The 26,728-nt window shown below is 39.7% G+C and overlaps 1 protein-coding gene across 1 annotated transcript in view; it reads left to right on the top strand.

Moving 5' to 3' along the window:
• The window catches only part of niban1a (niban apoptosis regulator 1a), a 30,847-nt gene extending 15,115 nt beyond the window's left edge, over positions 1 to 15,732 (top strand). The window contains exons 2-14 of the mRNA XM_004569341.3: positions 817 to 947; positions 1,692 to 1,820; positions 1,905 to 2,019; positions 6,009 to 6,173; positions 7,050 to 7,165; positions 8,611 to 8,715; positions 8,983 to 9,145; positions 9,308 to 9,495; positions 9,896 to 10,042; positions 10,852 to 10,962; positions 11,207 to 11,314; positions 12,252 to 12,363; positions 12,470 to 15,732. Coding sequence (XP_004569398.1) covers positions 817 to 947; positions 1,692 to 1,820; positions 1,905 to 2,019; positions 6,009 to 6,173; positions 7,050 to 7,165; positions 8,611 to 8,715; positions 8,983 to 9,145; positions 9,308 to 9,495; positions 9,896 to 10,042; positions 10,852 to 10,962; positions 11,207 to 11,314; positions 12,252 to 12,363; positions 12,470 to 13,683 — 2,804 coding nt within the window. The 3' untranslated portion in view covers positions 13,684 to 15,732. The remainder of the gene's footprint in view (positions 1 to 816; positions 948 to 1,691; positions 1,821 to 1,904; positions 2,020 to 6,008; positions 6,174 to 7,049; positions 7,166 to 8,610; positions 8,716 to 8,982; positions 9,146 to 9,307; positions 9,496 to 9,895; positions 10,043 to 10,851; positions 10,963 to 11,206; positions 11,315 to 12,251; positions 12,364 to 12,469) is intronic.
• Positions 15,733 to 26,728: the final 10,996 nt, after the last annotated feature.

Here is a 26,728-nt window from a genome sequence, read left to right as displayed (position 1 = left end):
TTATCGATCAAGTGTCATTAGCGTTAGAATTTAACCTTTTCCTTGACTTCTTGTAAGCCGTCATCATTCTCTTTACTTGTTTTAATGTTTTTTCAAGACCAGCAGACACTAAAGTGGGCCTTGAATAATAGAAAATTCATGATAATTTAGCTAAACATTCTAACCTCATATTCACAGCTATTGCAGTGATGTATTCATTATTTATAGGTTATCTATTACCAGTAATGTAGTTTTACATATTAACCTACTTCTGTTGCTGTTAATTTTTTCCTGCTCCAGAAGGCCAAGTCATGATTTTAAATCTTTTTAGTCTAATAAAATAAAGTCATAACATTAGCCTGTTTTCTGTATGTACATTAACTTTAAAACTGTTTATGAACACACACACATATTTTATAGTTTATAAAATGCAGGAGAGGGAAAGGTGATCTTTAACTTTAAAGATCTTTAAAACACCGGGTTATGGGTCCATATGGGTTTTACAGTATTTTGTTTCACACTGACAAATTGTGGCTCTCTTATCTCATTTCCTTTGGTCTTCAAAATTGGTCTTCACGCTGCTGTAAACTAATTTTTGTATTTTTGGTATTGCAAAATAACTCAATTCACACTAAGTGCAGCTCTACAGCTTTCCCCTTGGTCTAAACTTGCTGGTTTGCATTTCAGTCTCTTTGTTAGTCTGTCTGTAATCTGACCACCATCCATTCACAGCTTCAGTGTTCAGTTTTCACCACCCATCCCCAACAATAATATGTGCTTTTCTAAGCTTCAAAAGCAATGTATTAAAAACGCGGCCTTTCTTCTGTATTGTTGCAGGCCAGGCCGAGGCCGTGCTGGAAGAGTTCAGCCCGTACTACAGGAAACAGTTCTCTGTGGCTCAGTTCTCTCAGGTAGAAGATGATGTGGAACAGCACAAACAGAAGATCACACAGCTGCTCAAACAGAGGGTATGTCTTTTAAAATGTACTGGAGAAATGTAACATCCATGATGCATGTGCTTCGTACAAACCTTATCTTAGCAACTTTTCACCCGAGCTGAATCAATAATAAACACACAGGGGTTTCCCCATGAAAGGGGTGGTGCTTGCAGCATCTGGCCAATCACAAACACAAATACCGGGAAGTGTAGGCTGCTGGGAACAGAGCAGCTGATTTTACAAAAGAAGATAACCCTATACTGAGGGGAAAATGAAGATGTTAAACACACAATAGAGACTGAAGTAACACTGCAATATGTGTGAGAGGTAAAAGCACTCTTTATATAGAGCACTAAACGTGAGTGCTTTAAGCTCTTCTGTCAATAAGACTGGAAAAGAGGATTGTCAAGGTAAATCTATATTTGACCATCTACTAATAAATAGAGAATACAACACGATAACCTCTAAACAATTTAATAATTGTAGAATAGCTGCATTTTGGAAAAGCTATACTAAAATAAGGAAGGTATAAAAAACAGAGCATTCACTGTGAAAGACCTGATCACGTCCTGCATTTTAAAATTGACCTGGCAGCTGGCAGTAAGAAACTCATTTTAATGAATTATTTTAAAAGCAGAAACAGTTAAAGTTCATCATGCAGTCCACAATAGCCTGGAGGCTCAACTCTGATATGTTCTGATATGCAAACTGAGTTTATAGTCAACTCAAAGACGAGCAGGCACAAATTTTCATGCACGTGTTCGTGTTCACCAGGCGGCTCCAGAGGAGGGTGAAGTGCTATATGAGGAAAGTGTCTTTTACTTTGATGACACCAGGAAGTGGCGGGAGAGGTATGTGGTGGTGAGAGCCAACTACTGCCTGGAGTGTCACGAAAGCGTTGAGGTGAGTCTGTGAAAGTGATGTCAGCAAATCAAAGGCATCTACATAAGGGGCCCCTCTTATTCATTCTGTGTCTTCTTTCTTCAGACCTTTGTTAAAGGAGCTCCTCCATGCCACAAGCTCCTGCCTACAGGGGGCAAGGTTCTGACGGCAGAAGAGGCGTACATGGCTGTAGTGGATAAATGTTTTCCTGATGAAAGCTGTGAGTAAAACACCTAAAACAACTATTTTTCTTTCTTTTTTTGTCACAATAACGTGGCGCACAGCGTGACGTGAAAAAGGGCACATACCTTTGACGTTGCGTGACGAACTCTGTATTCCTCGTCCACACGTAAGCGCAAAAAAGGGGTCTCTATTGTCGGTGATTCGAAACACCGTTTACGTGTGACCGAAAGGCCCAAACGCATAGAAACAGCTGCGTTTTCAAAAATACCCGTGTAGGTGTGGATGTAGCGTAAAAGAATTAGTAGTGTATTTTATTACTGCCTGTGATTTATTGCAGTTTACTTGTTTTTGTTTAATTGTTTATGAAATGTTAGAGTTTGGAAACAAAATATGGTTGTGTGAGGATGTGTTTGTAAAACAAAGGGAGGCCTAGCAGAAAAAAAATTGGGAACCACTGGATTAACATATGGTTTAAGAGTCATTAGATTCACTTACACTTTTATGACATCGCCTTATGGTACTGGGTTCTTAATAAAGCTTTGCAAATTTCCTCTATCACACAACAAAGCAATCATCAGACAGTAATTTTAGAAGATATTGAATTCCAGTAGAGAACATTTTCAATTTAATATTGTCTAAACTATATGTAGGCATTGCACGATACGTTTATATGTGCTATAAAGGGGACTATGGTCGTGTCTGTCTCCTGTCTTCAAATCTCTTCTTCTAAATTAACTCCCGATAACTGGCAGTTCAAAATAACGCTTACCTTAAACTTCCATTAGTATTAGCTACTCTCTCTTTAAAGCCACCTTGTTAGGAGATTCTGTAATATCAGTGTTAGTAACGTCAGCTGAATTTTTATTAAAAATCTTTGACAAATTTGGAAAAACCAATTGTAGAATATTAGATAATACCCTTTCTTCCACTGCTAATATTAATGTTATAGCAATTAGTTAGTATATTTAAAAAGCCAGCTGAATGATGAAAGTTTATATTACGCTTTATATTTTAGTAAGAATAATGTGTAACTGTGTGATGGGTTCATTTTCCACATTGCTCTACTCACAGCCAATGCTTTTATCTACCTTTCGCCGTCATTACTGTAATAAAACCATAGTTTTGGCTCGTGATGACATCATAGGCTTTATCTTAGACCTTTCTTTAACTGGAAAAAGTCAGTTGCTTTTGGTTTAATAGTAGAACAGCCTCTAACACCGTACTATTACGTATGAAAAGCTCAAATTTTCAAACTGGTAACAGTTAGAGATGGGAAAAGGGTACATAAAGCATCAAGCCTCTTAAGAAGCACAGCTAAAGACGAAATCATGAGAATTTAAATGTCCAAAAAGAAATGGTTATTTTATCAATTATTATTTTATAATAATAATCAACAATAATCTTAGCGTATATATGTTCGTATGTACCGTAGCTCCTCAGAGGGTGGGCCAATCTGAACTAAACCTTCTACACACATTGTGTCGCACACAGTTATTATTAAAATCTATATGCTTTTCAAAAAGGATTCATTATAAATCCTAATATTTTTGATTTTCCTATATATTATGTTCATTTCATTGTCCCCCTGTAAATGTGATGTTCTCTGTTTGCATGTGTTTCATTTGTATTTTTCAATGGATGTTGCCTGTACACTACTTCATGACCAACAACATATTTCTAGAGTCACGCATTTCTGTCTGGTAATCCATGGGACGAATCTGGGTTTGGAGGGTGCCCAACTTTGTGGAAGGGGGGACGGACCTTTCCTGTTCCAATACAACTATTTTCCAGTGTACAAAACAAGGTTCATAAAGAACTTTAACACTTGTGGGATGAATAGAAACGGAGACCTAGACCTTCTTGTCCAACACCAGTGTCTGATCTCACAAATGTGCCTCTAGAAGAATCATCAAAAATTAAATAAACGCACTCCTAAACTTTGTGGAAGGCGCTTCCCAGAAGAGTTGAAGCTGTTATAGCTGCAAAGGGAGTGTCGACATCACATTAAACCCTCTGGATTAACAATTCTCAAGTTCATATGTATGAGAAGGCAAACAGGCAAATGCTTTTGGCAATATTGTCTGTAGGCATGTAGGGAATGATAAGAAAATTATGAATATCATATTAAGAAGAGATCAAAGGTTCAATGTTTAAGACTGTCAAACCCTCATAAAATGTTTGTCTTTAAAATTATGCTTAAAATGATACTGCCTTTGTAATGGCAACATCTAAGATATGATAAAATCACATTAAAGATTGCTTTCTAATATCGTTCACATTTGACCTCTGATCTCACTTTTACATTTCATATCTGCCTTTCTTTCAAGTTGATCCCAAAATGCATGGTATTTGTTAAGGAAAGTATTGTCAAGCGAAATAGAAAGAGCTGCTTAGTTAGAAATATACTGCAGTATCATACTGTTTACAGTAATAAGCCTAAGTTATTCATCTCCAAGTCAATACCTATTTTCCATTACCTTCTCCTACATCATAATCAAAGTAATCTTGTCTAGCCTGCTACTGTCATCTAATTTTTAGTAGAGATGGACCGATCCGATATTAGGTATCGGTATCGGTCCGATACTGACCTAAATTACTGGATCGGATATCGGAGAAAAATAAAAAATGTAATCCGATCCATTAAATAACACGAAAGCACCTCACAAAACTTGCAACACGCCGTAACTCACCTCAGAACGTTAGCACGTCGGAGCAGTGTGCATCACGTGATAGAGCAGCTGTGGCATGCAGGACCTGTCGGTGGTCTGGATAGCATGTGGAGCTTCGCTAGCAACCTGGCATTTCATCTCCGACAAAGTTATCCCCGAGAGAAGTAAAGCAAGTGTGTAAGTCCATTTCTGAATGTTTGTAAAGCATTCCCACGTTAAGCTTAACAAGCGACTGCCTCTCGCTCTCCGGCTGCTACTTCAATCGTGAAACTGCTTAAATCAGCTGATCGGCTTTTCTGTCGCGAGTCCGTCTCTCTTGTTTGTTTTTGGCCCACTTTGCACCAGAAAGAGGAAACCAGCGGCTGAACAACAGCAGCACGTTTAAGCTTGATAAGCTGTTGTTAGAATTTATTTAATATTAATTTCTACACCAGGATCTTTTTCTACGTAGCTGACGCTGGTAACTGTGCAGGGGCGGATCTAGCAAAGTTTAGCCAGGGGGGCCGATAGGGCATGAACAGGGAAAAGGGGGCACAAAGACATACTTTTCTTTCTTATTCTCATTTAAAATGTCTAGCTTTTAATAAATAATTATCTGACACCCAAAGTTTTAATTTGATGTAAAATGAATAGAAGTCAATTACTGTATATAGTGACTATTAAGTCTAATATATATACCCTAGTAAGCTATAGTACTTTTTACTTTGGGAAGGTACCATCTGTGCAGTCTGCAATTTTGTTGAAGAAAGATGTTGAATCTATTTAATATTTCTTGAAAAATAATTGATTTCTGTGCATTTTTTTTTTCACACTGCATCAAATTAAGGTTGATTACGTTGATTAAGCATCATGAGGTGGAGCGTGAGGGGTGGTTCCTTATTTTTTATTTATTTATGTTTGTTGTTGCTGGGAGTTGGAACCCTATTAGTTAGGTTGCTTAATATTTACGCTAAGTACTCTTTAAAATACCAGAATAGGGAGGATGGTGTAGGTCTAAGTTTATTAGATTGATCAGTATTGCTGAACTATGAAATATTTTTTTTGTATACAGGTATAACAGAATAGCTTTAGTGTAGTTGTTGTTTTAAACTTGAGTATGAACTTGCAGACTTGCAAAATGCAGCAAGATATTTTAAAAAACAGTTTTGTTGATTAAAAAACACTATATCGGATTCATATCGGTATCGGCAGATATCCAAATTTATGATATCGGTATCGGTATCGGACATAAAAAAGTGGTATCGTGCCATCTCTAATTTTTAGTGCACTACAAAGTTAAAGAATAAATGGTTCTGGCCATTTGACAGCTGCTCACTAGCAGCACATGTAGACTTTCATCTACTCTTTTCTGTTTCAGGTGCAAAAGAGGACTTTGCTCCACCTATGGCAGGGATGCCGGGACAGTTTCCAGTCTACCTGCGTCTGCCCTACAGAAGGGACTCCTATTTCTGCTTCAAACAACAGGCCACACAGGCTACCTTCATTTCCATCCTATCAGACTGCATCAGACACCAGAACCAAGGTAAGATGCTACAGAAAAGGATGTTCTTACCTCCTCAGGCACACAGTTCCTCCTCTTACTAATAGTGTGAGTAATTAATGTTCATAACACCGAACAACCCTTTACTGATCTCTCTGAAAGTCTTCATAAAGTTCCTGTTTCAACAAGACTGAAGTGTTAATTACATATTTTAAATGTTAACTTGGCCAGTACACATGTTAACATTATCCATTAAACTAGCAGTTCTCTGGTAGTCACATGAGCCATCTGTTAACATTAACCCAGCAGTTTGTGGACTGTAGTCAGAGAAAAGATGAATAATAATGGCAGGCTGAATGGGTTGTGGATGGAGCATTGAGTGCTGACAGAGTGGCCACAGTATACCCGCCACAATGGTCGCTTCGCTCGGCCCCACAACCTCGTCTCACAGACGCTTGTATTTACACCTGCAGTTAAGCTGCAGGAAGCTGCTGCATTCACACCTATGGGTAATTTAGAGTTTCCAGTTAACCTATCCCAGCTAACTGCATGTCTTTGGACTGTGGAAGGAAGCCGAAGTACCCAGAGAGAACCCACGCAAGATCATTAAAATGGTGGTAAAAACCAACATGATCATACAGTCGTGTCTTCTACCCAGCTGTGGCCGGATTACAAAAAACTGAGAGGATTATGACTGGCCGTTGTGCCACAAAGACTGTCGTGTGACGATTTTGTCATCTGAGCATCAAGATGAAAGATAAATATCTGCTGTGTGCGATCAGTGAAGTACTGTTAAAATCAGCTGATGAATAAATGATAAAGATAAAACAAGCGAGCGCAATGGCCCAATGTTTTGACAGTGAATTCATTTTCTCAAAGCTCCCTGCATGTCTGACTTTTTTCTCTTCCCTCTGTCAGACTTCCTGAAGAAAAAGACTTGTGAAGTTCAGGCCTTCCTTAAAGCTATTCAGCTCTACAGACAGGACAAAGGCAAATACGAAGCCTGGGACATGCTGATAGGAAGTGATGCAAGGGTATGTCTCTTTTCTTTATTTTTCTTAGCAACAGTTATTTCTCCCAACATAGTAATACTGAGGATGAATATTTACTTAAGTATAAATAGTGAAATGGCTACATAATTAATACATGTAAATACATTTACAAAATGAAAATTAAACGGATAAAGGATGGTACAGGAAAGCTAGGTTGACTTATTAGCTGTGTAACGCACCCCTGGACATGTACATGTGTATAGTGGCAACAAAAGGCATTCTGTCTATTCTACCTTATAGATGTAGATCAAACAGGCTTCTTATAAAACACACACATTGGCTTATGTTAGGAATCTCATTGACCAGATGCAAAATTCCTCTGAAGAATTAATAGTTTCAAGCCTTGAAACTTAAAAGGGCTTTGATTCAGTTTTTTTGGGGATACTGTTTTGGCTTTGATGTCTGTATAATCAGAGGTGTGAAATCATTTGTCTCACCATGTGGACCTTGAAAGAGGCTACCGGCAATGTTGATTCTTTGTCCCCGTACTTTTCCCATTATATAAGCCACTAGCACAGACTATTAGAAAGAGATATAATAATTTGGGGCAGTGAACATAAACTATGCCTTTACCCACATGACATTTTCATAACAGTCTCCAATCCTTCCTCTTAGCATTATAGAAGGAATTTGTCCTCTGATATAACAACAAACTAAACATGCGTAAAACACAAACACTTGCTGGAGCCACTGGAGTATATTCAAGAACAGTGTAAATTTAAATGTTGTCAAACAGTATTTTACAAGGCACAGAGTCTGAAATTCACAGAAAATTTATATTTTTTTCCACTGAAAATCAGCTAAATCAGTCTGAGTGGGTCTGCACACAAAGACATCGGCTATCAGGCCTTCATACAGTTTATATACAGTTTATCTTCAAGAAATTAAAGTACCAATGGGGTAAATGATGACCAAAGGAAAATAAATAAATATTTTAAGCTAATTAAAATGTCCACACTCCCATGCATCAGTATCCCTCAGATTATAATGGAGGCTTTGCTCTTTATTTACCTGTTGCCACAGAGCAACGTGTGTTATTGGAGCTCAATTCACGATGGCTTCCTTTCTCTACTCATGTACGTGCTGAACTCTTTGAATATACTCAGAGTTGATTGAAGTAACTAGCTAATATTCTCAGAGTTAATCAGCTCAGAGTTAATTTCTAAACTCGGGGTTTGTTGGACATTTTTCCTGACATAGGTTTGCGAAATATTCCAGAGAACACTCTTTTTATGTGTGTATATATCGCTATATAAATGGTGTGTTTTTGTTGCTTTGTTTGCTTTTGTTTTGTTTTTTTCGTTTTTTAAAAAATATTGAAATCCTGTCTTACTAGTAAAACCTGAGAGTTTATAAAAGTTTATTCTGGCCTCGTTTGGATGATGATGAGACAAACCTGAGATATTTTCTGTGTCTGTTAACTCTAGGTGATGGCCAACATGGTGATGGAGCAGCTGCTGCCGTCTCTGGAGAAAGACATGCTGCCTGGCCTCAAAGCCAAAAAGACTGAGAGGAAGAGAGTTTGGTTTGCTGTGAGTCATTTATGTTTGCAACTGATGCAGTTTCTAAGAAATATAGGATTTCATTTCCCAGCTGTTGAAAGGAAAAATGAATGGAAGTCTGTTTTTCAGGGTTATATCTGAAAAAGTCGTGCACTAATACATTATTCATGAAGTCTCCGGGCTCTTTTCTGCACTCTTGGAAGTCATTTTTATTTTTTAAAAAAGAGCTGAAATTCATTTAAAAAGAGGAAAAACAAGAAAAAAACCCCATCTTTTTCATGAATTTGCTACCTTCAGATGGTGGAGGCAGTATATATCCTGGTCCAGGAGGACATGTTTGAGGGGCTATCAGCATTGAAGGAGGAATGTCGGGTGTCTGTTCGGCAGCAAGAGGTGCTGATTCACTCCGACATGGACCAGATCCTCAACTCAAGAAGGCAGCTCGAGGAAAAAATCCGAGGTATTCTCATCTATCTGATAGCCTTGTTACTTAGAACATTCAGAAACAGAATGATGTGTTGCATTCCTCTCCATGTAATGATCTAATGAAGTGCAGCTTCATATAGGGAATAAGGGTGACGGAATTGGGCTGTTTTCTCAAATGTAATTTTTTTTTCTCCAGCCAAAGTGTCAGAGCCAGCTGAGAAGCTGTGTTCCGACTCTGTCCAGCCGTACCTAGGCTCAGTCCTGGAGGAGCTGATGGAGCCAATCAGCGCTGGGTTCCAGGAAGGACGGCGACTAAGTGAAAACACGATGGACCAAGTGTATCAGGACATCAAGCAGGGATGTGGTAACGAACAGCTGAAACAGGTTGGTTGGAATTTCACTTGTTTGGTTTTTTTCTGATATAACGGAACAAACCTCCAGAGAATTACTTTTGGTTGGGCTGATTCATCTCATTTTAAACCTTCAACTTTATAACATTCACAGGAAAGAGTTAACTAAGGTTAGGAGTAGCGTTTTTCTTTAATACAGGGGATTTTTTCAGAAACTAGATGTTTCCTCAAGCCCAAATTTACCTCTACATAAGTTGTTGGTGACCTATTAGATATTAAGCTGGATACATGCTGGACAGGTCACCAGTCTGTTGCACGGCTGACACAAAGTGTCCATTTGCATTCACTTTCATACCTTGTGAAAGTGAACAGACAAACCTTGGCTATTAATCTCATTAATTTCTACTCTGTCTTCTTCTCTCTTTGTCTCTCAGTCTCTCGACGCCATGGCAAAACCGAACCTGCTGAACTGCTATGAGAAGATCGGCTCCCTGCAGGTTAAACTGCAGCACTTGGAGGCGAGGTTTGGATTCTCCGACACCACAGGAGTGATGCACAGTGCTCAGATCGATTTGCAGCAGGTACAGCTTCATGCTGTCATTCACATGGCGATTTATTTGAATTCCCTTTCCCTCCTTCTGAGAGGGTATTTCTACTGAGATGGAGTGAGTGTAAGGATTTCACAACTCGTTTGTGAATCAGCATTTTATGAAACACTGGCGATAGTTTATTTACTTAGTGTAGTTTATGATTGCTGGTGATTCGTAATATGAGCTTCACTTTTCTTATTAGAAAAAAAACTGTTGATTTTGTCAAATCAACTGGATAATTAGCTAAATGTGAGTTCACTCCTGTTGAGTGGCAGTAAACAAAGTAGAAACAAAAAGCAGAAAGGTTGTTTCTTAAATTGCTTTAACTTTGCTACTTACCCTTGATTAAACCAGAAGATGCCAGAAAACTAGCTCCAGAAATATGTCTGTGAAGGTTCTCAGTCATCCAGGTCATCATAATCTAAGGAGCTTGGAAAGAAAAGCGTCTGGACTTCTTTAAGTTGCTTGAAGACGTTTCACCTCTCATCCGAGAAGCTTCTTCAGTTCTAAGGTCAAATGGTGGACACAAAGGGACCCCCTGATGATCCTCTACCTAATCACATGAGCCAAGGTGTGAAAACGGGTGTGGGTCACAATGGAGTTTCGGGTGAGCTCATTGTGAAACCTGGCCCCTCGGATGAGAGGTGAAACGTCTTCAAGCAACTTTTCTTTCCAAGCTCCTTAGATTAGCTCCAGAAAATTTGGATTAAGTTTTTATAGTGTACAGTGATAGCAAAAAAAAAAATCATAACATATTGGGAGTGTTAAGTCCAATTTAATTCTCTGCTTCTTCATTTTAGCTGATTGAGAATGCAGCTTTTACCTTCGAGCAGCTGCTCTACAAAGCCATCCAGGACAACCCAGACAACGCCAGCTCTGCCACTGAGAAGGTCAAACACATAGTGCTCAAGGTCAGTTTGTCATCTAAAACAAAACTTCCCAAGTTTCTAGTTAAGACATGAGAAAATTGTAACCAGGTGCAGGTGAGGTTCACATCTACCCCCTAATATGAAATGTTCACTTGTATACAGAAATGTCATCAGAACTGTAGGCCAAATGCTTGTAAGAGATAACAATCAGAATAGGTCCTGTTTATCTAAAACTAATAAACTCTCCTCCAGATGCACTGACTGGTTTTATTCCATCTTCTTGCAGAAATACGACTATGACAGCAGCACGGTGAGGAAGAGAATCTTCCAGGAAGCTCTGGTTTCCATCACTCTGCCCTTCATCAAGAAGAGCCTGGTGTCTACCTGCAAACCTGTGAGGGCTCTGTCTTTCACACACACACAGCATGATGTCTTTCTATGGACATTAAATTCCAGCACATCTGTTCCTACCATAACTCTACAATTAATAGTAGTTGCTTTATCAACCCTAGCTTATTTGAACCCTAACCATACCCCTAACCCCGGGGACATCTAATTGACAAAATGCTTACCCTAACCCTAAACATCAAAAATTAATGCCTAACTCTAATCCTTAGGCTAAACCTAACAATAACTTAATTGTAACCCTGACACTAAAACCACATTTTGAGTCTCAAAAATGCCTTCAAACTCATGGGGACGGGAATTTGTCCCCATAATGGCTGTTGGTCCATACAGGTATAGCAAACTGCCAATTTTGGAGGTGGTCAGTTTGTGATATTACTCATAACTCTGACCTAAATTTACTGCTCTTATATTGACATTTGTGTCCCATTGGCAGGTGGGACATACATTGGCTTAACAGTTAGCATATGACTGAGCAGCATTAGCAATTTATAGGGAATAGCCTGTATAGTTTATGTGTCTTTCAAATAAAATTTTCAAGGAAATTTATCACGTTCTCTTGTATTTTGATTTGATGAAAATTTAAAGACCCGAACTCTTCCATGGCATGCATTTTAAATTTCTGTTTGCTATTTGGGCTGATTGGGACCTGATGAATGTAAAAACAAAGAATTATGTGATATTTTTTATTTTTTTTGTACCTGATTTTTGTTTCTGAGAAAAATGACCTTCGCTTTAAATTTTGATAGAATAAAGGCAGTATAATGTCCTCGTAAGTGGAAAGTGGATATCAGGCCCTTGTAAAGCAAAATGTGATGTCCACATATGTGGACGCCAGGTCTATGGGATTTTATATTTGTATACACTATGTAACACACATATCCCTCAACAAAGCCTGACACTTTTGTCTTTGTCCCTCTATACAGGAGCTTCAGGGTCTTGAACAGATCATCTATAGTGACCATTCAAGCTTCGTTCATGTTGACAATGTTTATGAAAACATCCTTCTGCAAATTCTGGACAAGGAAGTCACTAAAGGTACAAAAAGACTAATAATGGCAACTTAGCAACACACAGCCTTTCCCCAGACACAGGTGTAGAGTTACGTCTAATCGATCCTCCTGTTTGTTCTGTCATTCTGCAGTGGTGAAGGAGGCAGCCAACCTAAAGAAGTACAACTTGTTCACAGACAAGCGAGACCTGACCAGTCAGTCTAGCCTCTCTTCCTTGCCAGCATCTATTCCTGGCAGCCCAGCCATGACACTGGCTTCCCTCAATAAACCTTCTTTAGAGCCACAGCCTTCTCCACTTGCTTCTAATGATGTCTTCGCCAGCTCCCAGAAGCAAGAACAGCAGGAGGAAGGGAAAGACCAGCTTCAGAGTGAGGCCTTAAAGGACATGATAGTGGGTGAGACACCTCTGGGGAAGGTTGAAACAGGGGTTGGTACTAGTTCCTCTGGCAGTCAGGAATCAGACCTACCAGCACTTAAAGCAGAGGATGTCATCCAAACTGCTGCGGAAGAAGCAGGAAGCAATAGTAACCTCAACAGCCCTGATTTAATAGAGAACATGCCAGAGAGCTGCACAAATGATACAGCAGCAGCAGTTCCAGCGATTGTGATGCATGAAGATGTGATTTCTGTCAAAACAGAAGAAACTAAGACAGCTGCTGAGCCTGAAACGAACAGCGCAGATGCTCCACAAGAACCTCCCACTGCTGTAGGAAGTATAACAACAACAGAAGCACCAAAGCAGGCAGAATCTCTCAATGCTTCTAACCTTTCAGCAGAAGGAACTGAATCCTTGCCTGCCAATACTGAAGCAAAGACACAGTGTGAGAACCCAGAAATCATGGTCGAGGCTCCACCTAGTGGTGAAGCACTAGGAGGAATAGTCCTCAGTGAGAACGTAGGGGACGCAGAACCAGTTGCTTTCTCAGAGACGAGCTCTCTGGCTGTGTCAGTGGGAAGCGAGTCTCATCCCTCAGATGTTGAGTCCACAGATGACGTGTCAACATCCTCAGACATTTTGGAGGGCGAAGCTAACATCAGGAAGTCACCAGTGGGTTCAGGAGATGCTACTGAGGACATAACAGCAAGTGACAAGGTGCCAGTCCAGACAGAGGTGAAGAGTGGGACTGTCATTGGAACTGGAGCCATTGTAGAGGTGGAAGCAGAGGAGGTGGAGAAAATGAAAGCATCTCTGTCTAGTGAACCCGTTCAAGAGGAGACACCTTCCAGTCCTGCCCAAGCACGGCCTCTGGACTGCGTCAAGGAGATCCGTGACCTGGTGGTGGAGGTGATTGAGGTGGAGGAACCTGTGCAGCATTACCCCAGCGGGATCTCCAAAGAAGATTAAATATTCCAGTAGTTGTCACTTCTATATAGAACGGCTTCCACTTCTGACACCAGTCTGTATCCATTATATTTAAACGCGACCATGTGACAGATGGGAAGCCTCCTCAGCTTCCTTCCTATAAATATGCATGATAGCATGATTATTTATATGAATAAATTAGTCTTGATTTCAGCTGAAAAGTGGCTAAACCAAAATGTCTTCTCCACTCAGTGACTTGGACAGGGCTTTTTTTAAACACTACAACTCTTAAATTATTAAAAAAAAGAATTTAGAACAATTTTATAAGTGAAGAAATTTCTGTAAATTAATCTGATATGAAGGATCAATGCATTTGGGATGGGGTTCATATGAGTGTTATGTTTGATTATAAGGGCCATAAAGAACACATTTCCTCATTTCTGCTCTTCTTTCCAAGAAGAAAATGGATGAAGTGTTTGAGTGCAACTGATTCAAATATACTTTTGCAGAATACAGGTTCAGTGCTAATGGTGTTACTTTTTTTGTTAAACCTTTAGTTAGCAGCTTGTCATTTATACCAAAGATAAACACCAAATGTAGCATGTTTTTTCTGAAGTAGTGTGACTGCAGGGAAGATTTTCCTGCTGTCTACTGAAAGTGTGACTTGGCCAGATGTTGTTTCTGAGGGACGATGCTCCACTTAGAAAAGTTGTATTTAAGGTGTCCGCAAGTATGTGAGGGTCCCCTTAGATCAGAGTGATGTAACCGGCTCCTCAAAGTATGAGCACTGGGGGTGAAAAATATGCACTATGAAAAATGTCTGAATCTTTTTGTGTTGATTGTCACATATATTTTATTTATATCCTGTAGCACATTTACACAATAGAAGTTGACTCAAAGTACTTTACGTACGTTCCAGGTCTCAAGAAAAAGAAAAAACAAGATGGGAAGCAAAAATCACACTGATCTCCCCGACATAAGCTTAAAATACTGGCCCTGTATTTATTTGGTATTTTCAAGTTTCAGGGTGTTTGGAAATCACTTTAACAGATAATTTAACATACACATACAATATTTACATTATTTCTCCTTATTGTGATTTTTTAAAATTTAAATATCCACCTAAATACTACTATGGATCAGCCTAAAGTGCCTCTGTAGTACATCCACGTTGCCTTAGATTTCACCAGATATACAACTGGATGCAGTTGCTATAGAGACTGGTCTGTAAATCCATCCATTCATTCATTTACTTCCTCTTATCAGGGGACATGCAGAGGAGTATGTGTGTGTGCGTGCGTGCATGCGTGTGTGCATGTGTGTGTGCGTGCATGCATGTGTCCATGCATGCATGTATTCCTAACAGTGCCTGTTTATAGCATATTGACCGTAAACTGTCCACCGGCTGAATATGTCTCATTAGTAAAAGCCTGTAAATACATATATTAAACAAACTTTCCCTGAAAGCTTTTCGTGTGAAAACTTTGTGTTTTGGAAACAATTGATAAATACTTTTATCAGCCAGTAAATCAAATGCAGCAGAATGATTTAATCATTTATTATCCTCAGCATTTTTAATGAACCACAGAAAAAATTTGACTGTAATATTATTTTCTGATTTGATATATTGTCATATTTCAGCAGTACTCCAGGTGCATCAAGGACAAGCAAAATAAGAAAACATCAATATACTATTTTTCAAATGTTCATATTTAAAACGGATTGTTCACAATAAAACGATAAAAGGCAGTTAACAACAGCATAACATTAATATAAGTAAAATATCTTCCAGTGCTCAGGTGAGAGATCAAGTTTGTTTCAAGGCTAATTTAATTAATTGTGCAGTATTATAGGTTTGTAGTAGACGTGTTTATCAGGATGGAAGCTCTCGGAGTGATTGATCTCCTGGGATTTGAGCTGAAGAAACAAAATAGTCACTGAAGGACAAAAGGAGATGAGGAAAAAGAGTTACACTCTTTGATACAGGTAGAAAGTATTACCTGACTGAAAGCTATGTTGAAGAAACAAGTGCAAGGTAGTATGTCTTGAAATATATGTGCTGTGTTTTATAAACCTCATTGTATACAAAAACTGACTCCATCTCTATTTTCCTATGCAAATGTCCAATGGACTTTTTACGCTACTTATCATAGCAGGGCAGGCGCAAAGTTTGAAAACATTCAGGTAAGCTTGTGTTCAGCGGTGAATCAATCGAATCAGAGCAGTGAACAGAAGAGAGGGAAATCGGCAAGCCGGTGCTTTAACAGACTAACATTAGTCACAGCTGCCTCACAGCCAGTGTGTCAATGCAGTGACGTCCAGAAGTCTGAGGCTGCATCAAATGTGTGTCATGTTTTAACGTGAAGCTGGAAATAATGAAAATATTTGAAAAAGCTTGGGGGGGAAAAATCCCAGACAAACAATGAGGTCTGACATGTAGAACGAAGAAGAAATAGTTTAGATTCGACTTTATTTTAGGTCAGTAATCAAAAGGAGGAGATTAGCGTTCCCAGAGTCATATCTTGTTCAGGTTAAGCAGCACTGAGAGTGAAAAATGGGAGAGAAACACATGATGATTTTTTTCCTCTTGACTTTTTGTTTTTAAAACATCCTTAGACTGCATTTATTTAACAAAATAAACATATAAAAAAGGCTTGCAGTCTGGTTTTGCTGTCTTCCTGCTTTCTTCCTGTTAAAAGTGAATTATTCAGATTAATCAGAATTTCAGATTGTTGTAACTTACTCTCTAATATTTTAGAGTATTTATCTTAGAACATGAAGTGCTTTGAGGAACTTCAGCTTGTATAAAGCAGAAATTCAATTAAATGAAATACAGCTACTGCTGTTTTCTCCCACAAGAAGAGTAAACGCAACTGGATAGAGAGTGAGACAGACTGTGAGCTGCATCTTATCAATCAGCATCAGCGTTGATGCCATAAATGAATGACAGTTAAATACTGTTAAACGCACACCACTAGATGGCGCTATGACACCAAACATCTCATAAAGAAGCCCCTCCATCAGCCCTACCCGTCCACTCACTCAGTCATGGTATTGGACTTTAAAAAAGCCTCATAAAAAGTAAATGCAATATTCATCTACAATGACGCATACATTGGACATCACAGTGACTCTATGAATTACACTTCGCTAATAGCTGGAGGGGTAAACATCAGAGTGGCCAAGCCATAAAAACCAAAGATATGCCAAAAAAACAAAAGCCCCACCATGATGAGAGCGAGGACTGACAGCCAAGCCTAGAGGACCTGGCTGCCCTCCTCAATAGGGGCCTGTTGAGGAGCAATGATAAAGGGCTTGTATCTACACCATATAAATCAGTTACTATGGGGCGTGGATTTGAAGGTTGGGGGCTTTTTTCATGCTCCATCTTCTGACCAGCTGCTTGGAGTTTGAGCCTGGTGAAGGGGTCAATGGGTTGGGCCCGGTTGCCTTGTCAGGACAGAGCAGCTGATGGATAAAGCAGGCTGTGATGGATGACGCCACATCTCGCAAATTCCTTCGTTCTTCAGTGGAAGTGGGAGAATTCTGCTACCCAGCCGTTGTCCTCTCCTGGCCTTCTAAAAATACGAGCTGTTTACTTTGCCCCTGCAAGCTCCTATAATGACATGTTGTTTTTAGCCAAATCACTTCCAGCGATCAGTTGCTCAGCTTGCAGCAACGCCCACCCAACCCCCACTGGGTTCATCTCCTTGCTTGATGTTTTGCTTTTGCCCCCTGCCACTTCACCTCCTCCACAATCTTCCTCTCTCTCCTCTTAGGGTAGAAATATGTCTTTTTATTTTCTGCACGCTACGGTTGTCAGGGGGGGATTTGAGAGCCAGGCTAAAGGTGGCTGGAGAACCACTGGAGCTCTGAGTCACACCATCCGCATGCCTGTCTACCCTTTTTGTGGCTTTACTGGTTACACTTACCGGACCTCGAGGCTCTGTATAGGACCTGTATGAGTCCTCCTGGTTTACTTTAGTCATTTACTTATGATATAAAAGTTCTAAAACTGCAGGTTTGAGTGAAGACCTAAGCTTTGGTATTGATTGAGGTTCGTGATATCGACTGAGAACAATGATCTTTTTCATGCTGTAATCTGTTGCCGTGATGGAAAAATGCCCCATTTACTGACATCATGTTGGAGATGATGTGAAGTTCATGTCTTATGAACTTCAAGCTAACTTTTGTTTCAATTCATATTTACTACAAAACTCATTCACACACAGTTATATAGAGCCTAAGCTCTTTGTCTAATACACACTCACACCTCACTTCCTAATGGATATGATATCAAAACTCCATAATTAAACTAATTTGCAGTTGCCATTACTGGCATTTGTCCCTGTTAGTTAATGAAACATCCTCGACCTCATTAAGATGCACCTGATTAAAACGTAGCCTCATCTCTTTATTTATTGTGTTAGTAAAATTAAGTATTTGATGTCTACCGATTTGTTAAACTTGCTTTCTGAAACATCAGTATAATGAAATACATTTATAAGTTAGGCCTTTTTTTGTCCAGGTAAACTTCTTATCTATACTGAAATTTATATTAAGGTGCATAAAGTGTGTGGCTCAGGTGGTCGAGGAGATCAGCTACTGATCGGAAGGTTGGCTTCTCCAGTCTGCATTCCAAATATCTTTGGGCAAAATACTAACATCGGAGTGTGAATGTTGGTTAGATTGCACTTAAGTTTAGAAGTGCTTGTATGAGTGGGTGTGAAGGGGGTGAATGAGGCATGTTGTACACAACGCTTTGAGTACTCCAGGAGAGTAGAAAAGCACTATATAAGAATCAGACCATTCACTCTAAATGTATGGACGACTTGATTTAATTCATGTCAATGTAGTAAGACCTAAATAGGAGTTGGTACCAGCTAAGTTGTAGCTTTTAGTACCAAAACAATCTCCCATGTTAAAATGCCAACGTTACCAACAGAAATAACATGGTGGTAGTGACACAGGCAGCTGTAGCTGCTGGGCCTCATCAACACTACTTCAGCTCATTAAAACCTTTTGATATGTTTGTGAAATTGGTGGCTTATGGAGCATTTTTATGTAATTATGTGACAAATAACACGACTGCTGTGTGGTAAAGAAACCTCCAAGACGTTCATGCTTCAGTTTTGGTGAGTGAAATTGTTGTATTTTATTAGTTGGTTTATTAACAAATACATGTGTTTGTGTGTAGATGACAACTTCAGCATTACACCCTGTGATTGTTTGTGGCTCTCTAAAAAAGCGTGGTAGAAGCCAAAATGCTAAATGTGAAGTGTAAAGCCAATTGGTGAGAGTCATGGTTGTTATGATGGTTATCTTTTATAGTGCAACAGCTTAAAAAGCAGGCTAAACTGAGAATCGAAATATGTTTTGTTCTGTTTTTTAAAATCAGAAGTTAACCCATCCGAGTGATTTTACAATATAAGTCACATTCATTTACTCAGACACACATTTACGCTGCGTTTTGCTCAATGCGCAAACAGCTTGAGGGAAATTTGTTGTGATTTGTCGCCATAAAACTAAAATTGAACTGAATTGAACTTTGTTGCTGAAACATGCTGACAAAACGTACGTTTTGGTATTGTGACAATGGGATCAAACCACAAACCTTCCAGGCAGTGGATAATGATCACTTTGAAAACACTACAGTTGAAGAACCTGATTTATCCAACAGGTCAACTGATGCTTTTCCTATTTCTGTCAGTGTAGCGCCTCAGAATATCTACTACATTTTTTTTAGGATGTAACTGAGATATTCTATAAGCCCAGCAGGACTGAACACCAGAAATGACACATGACATGGCTGCTGTAAGCTCTGATATTTGTGATGATGAAATATGGAAATCAGCCTGTCTGCTACATTATATACATCATGTGTGTTGTGAGAAGCTGACAAAATGAGGGCAACAAAATGAGGAGGGTGGCAACTGGGATAATGGGGCCCAGTGTTCTCATAGATGTCTGTTTGGCCTCAGAGGAGAAGCCCGAGCAGAATATATCATACTGGGAAAATTCTCCTGGAATGAACAGGAAAGGGAATATGGCCCTTTTCCTCCTTTGGCGTGTTCTCCTTCACATATGTCTGACTCTTCCAGGGTTTCGCTTTGAACTTTGCCTGCTGTCATTGCTCAGGTCACGTCTCCTGACAGCCCCTCACTGTTAGACGGCCCCAAGCAGTTAGACCTATTTTTTTGTATTTGCATATACTTTACTCTTGCATTCTTGTACTACATGTATTAGTCCTGATTTTTTTGCACCTGACCAATTTCAGTGGGCAGGTTTTTTGTTTGTTAAGTTACTCAACACTGATGTATGAATCATTCAAGTAGGAAATAATGCACAAACTTCAGGGATGAACCAGCGTTAGGTCAGATAACAGATAACTTGGCAAAAAAACTATTTCAAACTCTGTCTTCATACATTTTCTTTATAGTGTTTAACACATAGTTTGTTGTTTCTTTAGCATTAAAAATGATTTTTCATTACGAAAAATGCCAAAGTTAAAACAGTTTGACAGGCATTTATGGGGCGATCGTGGCTCAAGAGTTGGGAGTTCGCCTTGTAATTGGAAGATGGCCGGTTTGAGCCCCGGCTTGGACAGTCTTGGTCGTTGTGTCCTCGGGCAAGACACTTCACCCGTTACCTACTGGTGGTGGTCAGAGGGCCCGGTGGCGCCAGTGTCAGGCAGCCTCGCCTCTGTCAGTGCGCCCCAGGGTGGCTGTGGCTACAATGTAGCTTTCCATCACCAGCGTGTGGATGACTGGATGTGTAAAGCGCTTTGGGGTCCTTAGGAACTAGTAAAGCGCTTTACAAATACAGGCCATTTACCATTAAATATTACCAGTGATCCTCAAAGTGCTGTTAGCCAAAATTGTGCACTGTGTTCTTGCAATTTTAAGGAACAAGTTGAGGATAAAGGAACAAAAGAAAGAAGTGGCATGCCTAAAAGGTTCGACAGCAGATGAGCAGTATCTGAAAGTCTTCCCCTTAAGAAATAGGAATAAAGACCTGACACGGGACCTGCAATTCATCTAGCCCATGAACAGATCCATACAGTGTGTGTAGAGGCCTCATCAGAAATGGTCACAGTGTAAAGGTGGCTGTCAAGAAGACATTCTTAAGGGAAACAAGGAGAAAAAGATGAGGTAAGCCAAATTATACAAGAACTGGACTGAAAACATGTGGCAAGAGGTCTTGGTTCAAATTGTTGTCAGTATGTACAGAGAAGGTCAGGAAGAGGTACAATAGTGCGTCTACAGTCACCCTTAAAAACACACTGGAGATTCTGTTATAAACCATTTCAGCTATTGGTCTTGGGAACTAAATTGATGGAATTATAAATGTAGAAAAGTATCATGAGATTTAAAAAGCATGCAATAAAATGTCTGATTGGCAATGGCTTCATTTTTCAGCATGACAGTGATCCCCAAGACCCTGCCAATGCCGCAAAAACATACATGGATTTTGCAAAACAATAAAAAAATACAGGATAAAGATGGTCATACCAAATATGGTAAATCGACTGGTTCTTATTTAGCACTTTTTGACTCTACCCGAGCACTCGAAGTGCTTTGTACAACTCGCTTCACACCCATTCATACAAGCACTATACGGACGTGCTTTCTATCTAACATTCACACAGATTAAACACATGGATGCACTGGAGAGCAACTTGGGGTTAGTTTCTTTTGCTGAAGGATATTTGGCATGCACACCAGGGATCAAACCACCACTTTCTGATTAGTAGGTGACCTGATCTATCTCCTGAAATACAGTTACCCCAATATTATTGACCTTTAAACTTGTTTGAATTGTATAAACTATATTCTTGCCTTGGATACCACATTTCCATGATTAAATTAAGATTTATTTTCATGGTTCATATGAAATCATCAATAACATTATATCAGCCTCATTACTACTCTGCTAATAGTACAAACAGCTCATTATAATACAGGTGACTGAACAAGAATGTGTCCATTTTCAAAGGCCTCATTCACACTCTGTTTCACACATAGTTTAGAGCAGGCAGCAGATCTGGTTTTGATTATTATGTTAACCTGGATTCCTTAGAGTACAGGGGCCAAATTAAAACAGCCTCACAGATGCCAATTCCCCTGGTGCTCACAGTATATTTAAAAGGTATCAGTAACAAACCTGGGAGAGAGACAAGCGACAGAGGGAGGAAGGAGAAAGAGCAAAAACAGACAGCAGAGCAATGAGCGAAGGGAGCACTGATTGGGATTTCACTCTGGTTCTTTCCAAGTTCCAGTCCTTTCAGACTGACTCTGCAGTGGATTCAGCTAGTCACAGTCAGCTTCTCAATGTCAGCCAAACTAAACAATCCTTGCTGGTAGAAGCAAAAATAAATAAATAAATAAATAAAATAATTGGCAAAAAGTACTGGTTCGCTAAATAAGACAAATTACTATGAATAAACTCTCTGTTTCCCTGACTATTCATCATCTCAGCAGCATATCGAATTAACTGGTGCTTAATACTGGGACTACAAAACTGAAACTTGAATTTACTGATAACAGGATTCCCTGGCTCTAGTTTCATAGTTTCACAGAGGAATGAGAGAAACCTGGAGAGTACAACAAGAACATGGTGACACAGAGACAGCCGGAGAATGTTTGTTCTCAAAGCTGGAGCAATGCTATTGAGTGATGTCTTCTGGGATTGGCGAGGGGGGCTGTTGATTTAGGCCCAGGCTGGTTCAATAACACAGATCAGTGAATGGTGATTCGAAATAACAGTATGAAAGTACTGCTGCTGGACGAGCTGACGGAGTCACTGAGAGCTGAAGGTAAACACCTGCAATTCAGTGCTTTCACACAGCCAGTGTTTATGGACAAGGCAACCTGCCCTGCTTACAGCTGTTGTCATACACTCGCATTCACAACAACGCTGCATACATTGCTGTGTGTTTTAGTGAGCTGGGTCTCTTTAGGAAAGGTGTTATAAAAAGGATTTTTGGTACTGTTGGCATGGAAACAAGAACAAATAAGGGTTAAAGAAGTTAGATTTTTAAATAACATTTTTAAGACTATTATCATTTCACATCCAAACAAACCATACAAAAATCTCAACAATAATCAGCTAATATCAATGTAATTAAAATATTAGTGTTGTCCAAAACAGATTGTGATCATTAGTAACATCCCTCTTAAGATAATTTTGATTTGTCAGTAAAGGAAACATAATAGCAAAGTTTTATGCCTGAATTTTTGTTGTTTGAGCTACTAATAGTACTCATCTGTGGTGCAGGACTAGAAGAAGGTATACTTGCCAACCTTGAGACCTCAGAATTAGGGAGACATTCAAAAGGGCTGTTGGGGGGTGAGGATATACATATACATACAAATGCTTCTTATATTGACTAACTACTCCTTGAATTGTTGAGATGTTAGCTCTTTATACTGGGAGTTATAGTGGGTAATAATATCAGGATGGTCCTGTCACAATTTGTTCCCCCTGTGTAAATCACGGACAAACAGTATCCCACATTCTTGATTTGTAGGTCAGAAACACTTCTTATTATGACGTATGACTCCTGAAACTTTGGAGGATTTAGCACTTTATATAGTAAAGTAACAGGAGGATAAAAATAATTATCAGCCAAAATGTTCTTGGTTTGTTAAAATAATCCCATCCGATACCACATGACAACAATAAATGTATAATTTTCTGTTGTAACCCTCAAACTGAATGGTAATGGTACTAATTTTTCACTTTTTCACTAAACTAAAACATCAGTACTTCTTGCGTGCTCCCAATGCAGGGAAAACAAATTCTGTCTGGGATACCTACTTTGGCAACACAGTTCTCACCGGCTCTAGTGACCCTCGACCTCCCAGCTAGCTATTGAGCTGGTGGGTAACAGACGTCTCCGAAAACGTTGGAGCACTTTTGCAAATATGTGATATCTTGATAAACAGATATTTGAAGTTTGCACAGCTACATTATACCTGAAAATATCTTAAAAGTTTATTTTGTGACCCAGAAAGAGTAATAAGAGTAATATTAAAATTTAATAGCGGTCGCCATTGTTGGAAACTGAAATTGGCTGGGCCTCGCTATGAATTCTGAGATATGGTGGGCCGTGAAGGATACACTCGAGCCATCCTTCAAATTCGGGGAAAAGGAGGACGCATGGCCTGTCTCAATCCGGTCTTTAAGTGAAGATCCTTCTGGGCCCAAAGTACTCTGCATTTAATAAGGCTGTTGTGTTTTTGACATGTTTTAATGCTTTGTATCTTGTTCTATTTAATTTCAACAAGCCCCTAAAAACAGTCAGTAATCACTGTCGGCTTCTCTCAGTTTTTATTACCGCTAATCATTTTAAAGCTCGGTTTTTAAAGTCTTACGATGTAACGATAGCCCAGCCTATGCAGCAGTATATTAATGACTAACCTTGTATTGTGGATGGATTATCTCGGTTGTTCTCCTGACTGAAGTTTGGTCCGTTTACAGCATTTACAGTGTTTATTTAGGTGGAAGCTAGCGAGCTAACTCCCTGCTAACTTCTAACTCCACTGAATTTCATAAATTCTGTTTTCATGGATGCCTGGATGTTTAACTTGGTAGAGCAGCCACAATGATCATTTTATTACAGACGAAAGGATTTAGACATTTTTTCAACTCTCAGTAATGTTGCAGTGATTGTGTGACTTAGAGACCTGTAGAGGAGTTTTGGACCCAGACATGGGTAATGACGGCAGACTTAAAGACCGGATATGCGTACTTGTGCATACTTGCATTCTCGTGTACTCGCGATATGTCATCAGTCAGAAACCAAGTACTGTTCCAACTCAAAGTACACATCAAGCCAAGAACGCAAAAAATTCCGGATGTGTTCTCGCTCTGCCTGTTTTATCGAGCATGCATCGGTGGTGACTTGTGTGTACTTGGTACAGCTAGATTCTGATTCTGATTCTGATATCCCAGAATTCATTTCGTCCAAATCTCAAACCCAGAGGAGCGCAGCTAAAAACTTTTAAATATTACTCTCTCTGGGTCACAAATGGGGCGTCGTGGCTCAAGAGTTGGCAGTTTGTCTTGTAATCGTCTTGAAGGTTGCCGGTTCGAGCCCCGGCTCCAACAGTCATTGTGCACTTGGGCAAGACACTTCGCCCATTTCCTACTAGTGGTGGTCAGAGGGCCTGGTGTCAGGCAGCCTCGCCTCTGTCAGTGCGCCCCAGGGCAGCTGTGGCTACAATGTAGCTTGCCATCACCAGTGTGTGAATGGGTGGATGACTGGATGTAGTGTAAAGCGCTTTGGGGTCCTTAGGGACTAAGTAAAGTGCTATACAAATACAGGCCATTTTGCAAAATAAACTTTTAAGATATTTTCATGCGAGACTGTAGTTGTGTGAACTTCAAATATCTGCTTGATTTATCAAGATATCACATATTTCCAAAAGTGCTCCGATGCTTTCGGAGACATCTGTTACCCGCCAGTGACTCTAGTGAACAGCGGCCTCCCGCACATCGTTTTCAAATCCCCCGCGGTCTTTCGCTACTCAAGTTAAACATGATGCACAAGTCTCTTAGATAACTTCTTCATGTTAATGTTTGGTTTATTTCAGTGTTTTATTTGTTCCTGAGTAAATCGATTTGGCTGAGATTAGCTGACTCTGAATTAAACCTAACCTTAAAAATATTTTAATTCAGGAGGAAACATTTTCACCGGGAAGAAAAACAGCATGTTAATACGTGGAGATTCTGAAGGCTGCTTCAAAAATGATCAGATTATGTTTTAAATATTTGTTCAGTTCTCTTCCAAACTCCTGCAACTGCAGCCCATGAATTTGGACACCCCCTAAGTGAGCCGGGCCCTCCGAAAGCCGGGTAGGCCGGAAGTGAGCGACTGTGAAACTGGACGGTCTAGCCCTCAGATTTACATCAAGAGCTCTCTCGATGTAGTTAAACTCTGCCGTCTGCTCCTTGCTATCTAAAATATAACCGGACGCTGGCATAAATTCTCAACCATCTCACACTTCTATTTAATCAGTTTTCTGTTTGACGTTTATTCAGCTGTGTGAAAACCTCGGAGGAACCCACCCGAGGGATTAATAGTTTTATTTAATCTAAATTAATCACTTTAATCTCAGCCAAACCAATTTACTCACGAACAAATAAAACACTGAAAAAAGCCAAAGAATAACATTTATCTAAGTGACTTATATATCATGTTTTCCCTGAGTAGCGAAAGACCGCAGCAGTTTGAAAACGATGTGCCGGGAGTTTGCTGTTCTCATCGGTGTTCTGAGAAACTGTCCCACTTTGACAAATCGTCCTGCCCATATTATAATTTGACAGTGACTTGTGACTAAACCTAACCCCAACCCTAATTGGGCAACATGGGATAATTGGAAACCACAAGGTGATTTTGGCATATAGACGTAACAAAAACCTCAGGGATTACTTAATGAGGGCGAGACTTAGCCCGGCACAACCAAAGAAAACCAGAAATTCATCTATACCATTTGTCAAATTAGCATATGTTAAGAACAGGACAAGAAACAGGTTGTACAAACTCTCACAAAATTTTAGTCCTAGGACCTCCAATTGCGTTTACATGATTGTCTGTACAAGATGCCACATCCAGTACATTGGGGAAACCAAAAGCTCAATTTCCACTCACATGTGGCAACATAAATATAACATTACACATAACAAAGAAGGCCATACTCCTCTTGTCAGACATTTTATTCATTCATGGATTATCCAATTAACCTATCCCCACAAGCTGCATGTCTTTGGACTGTGGGAGGAAGCCGGAGTACCCGGAGGGAACCCACGCAAACACAGGGAGAACATGCAAACTCCACACAGAAAGACCCCGGCCTGATGGTGGAATTGAACTCAGGACCTTCTTGCTGTGCAGCAACAGTGCTAACCACCGTGCTGCCTATCACGGTTTACAGTGACTTAAAATTGTGGGTATTGAAGGAAACTTCTTCTGGACGGATGGTGAAAGAAGGAGATGTGAAAAGAAGTGGATCTGATTACTTAACACCTTGGTTCCTGGAGGTCTGAATATTAGATGGGGCTAAGACACCATATGGAGTCTCGC

The sequence above is a fragment of the Maylandia zebra genome, linkage group LG17 (assembly GCF_041146795.1).
Source record: "Maylandia zebra isolate NMK-2024a linkage group LG17, Mzebra_GT3a, whole genome shotgun sequence".
NCBI lineage: Eukaryota > Metazoa > Chordata > Actinopteri > Cichliformes > Cichlidae > Maylandia > Maylandia zebra.
Note: the sequence above shows the minus strand (reverse complement) of the source record. Positions and strands in the feature narration are given on the sequence as shown.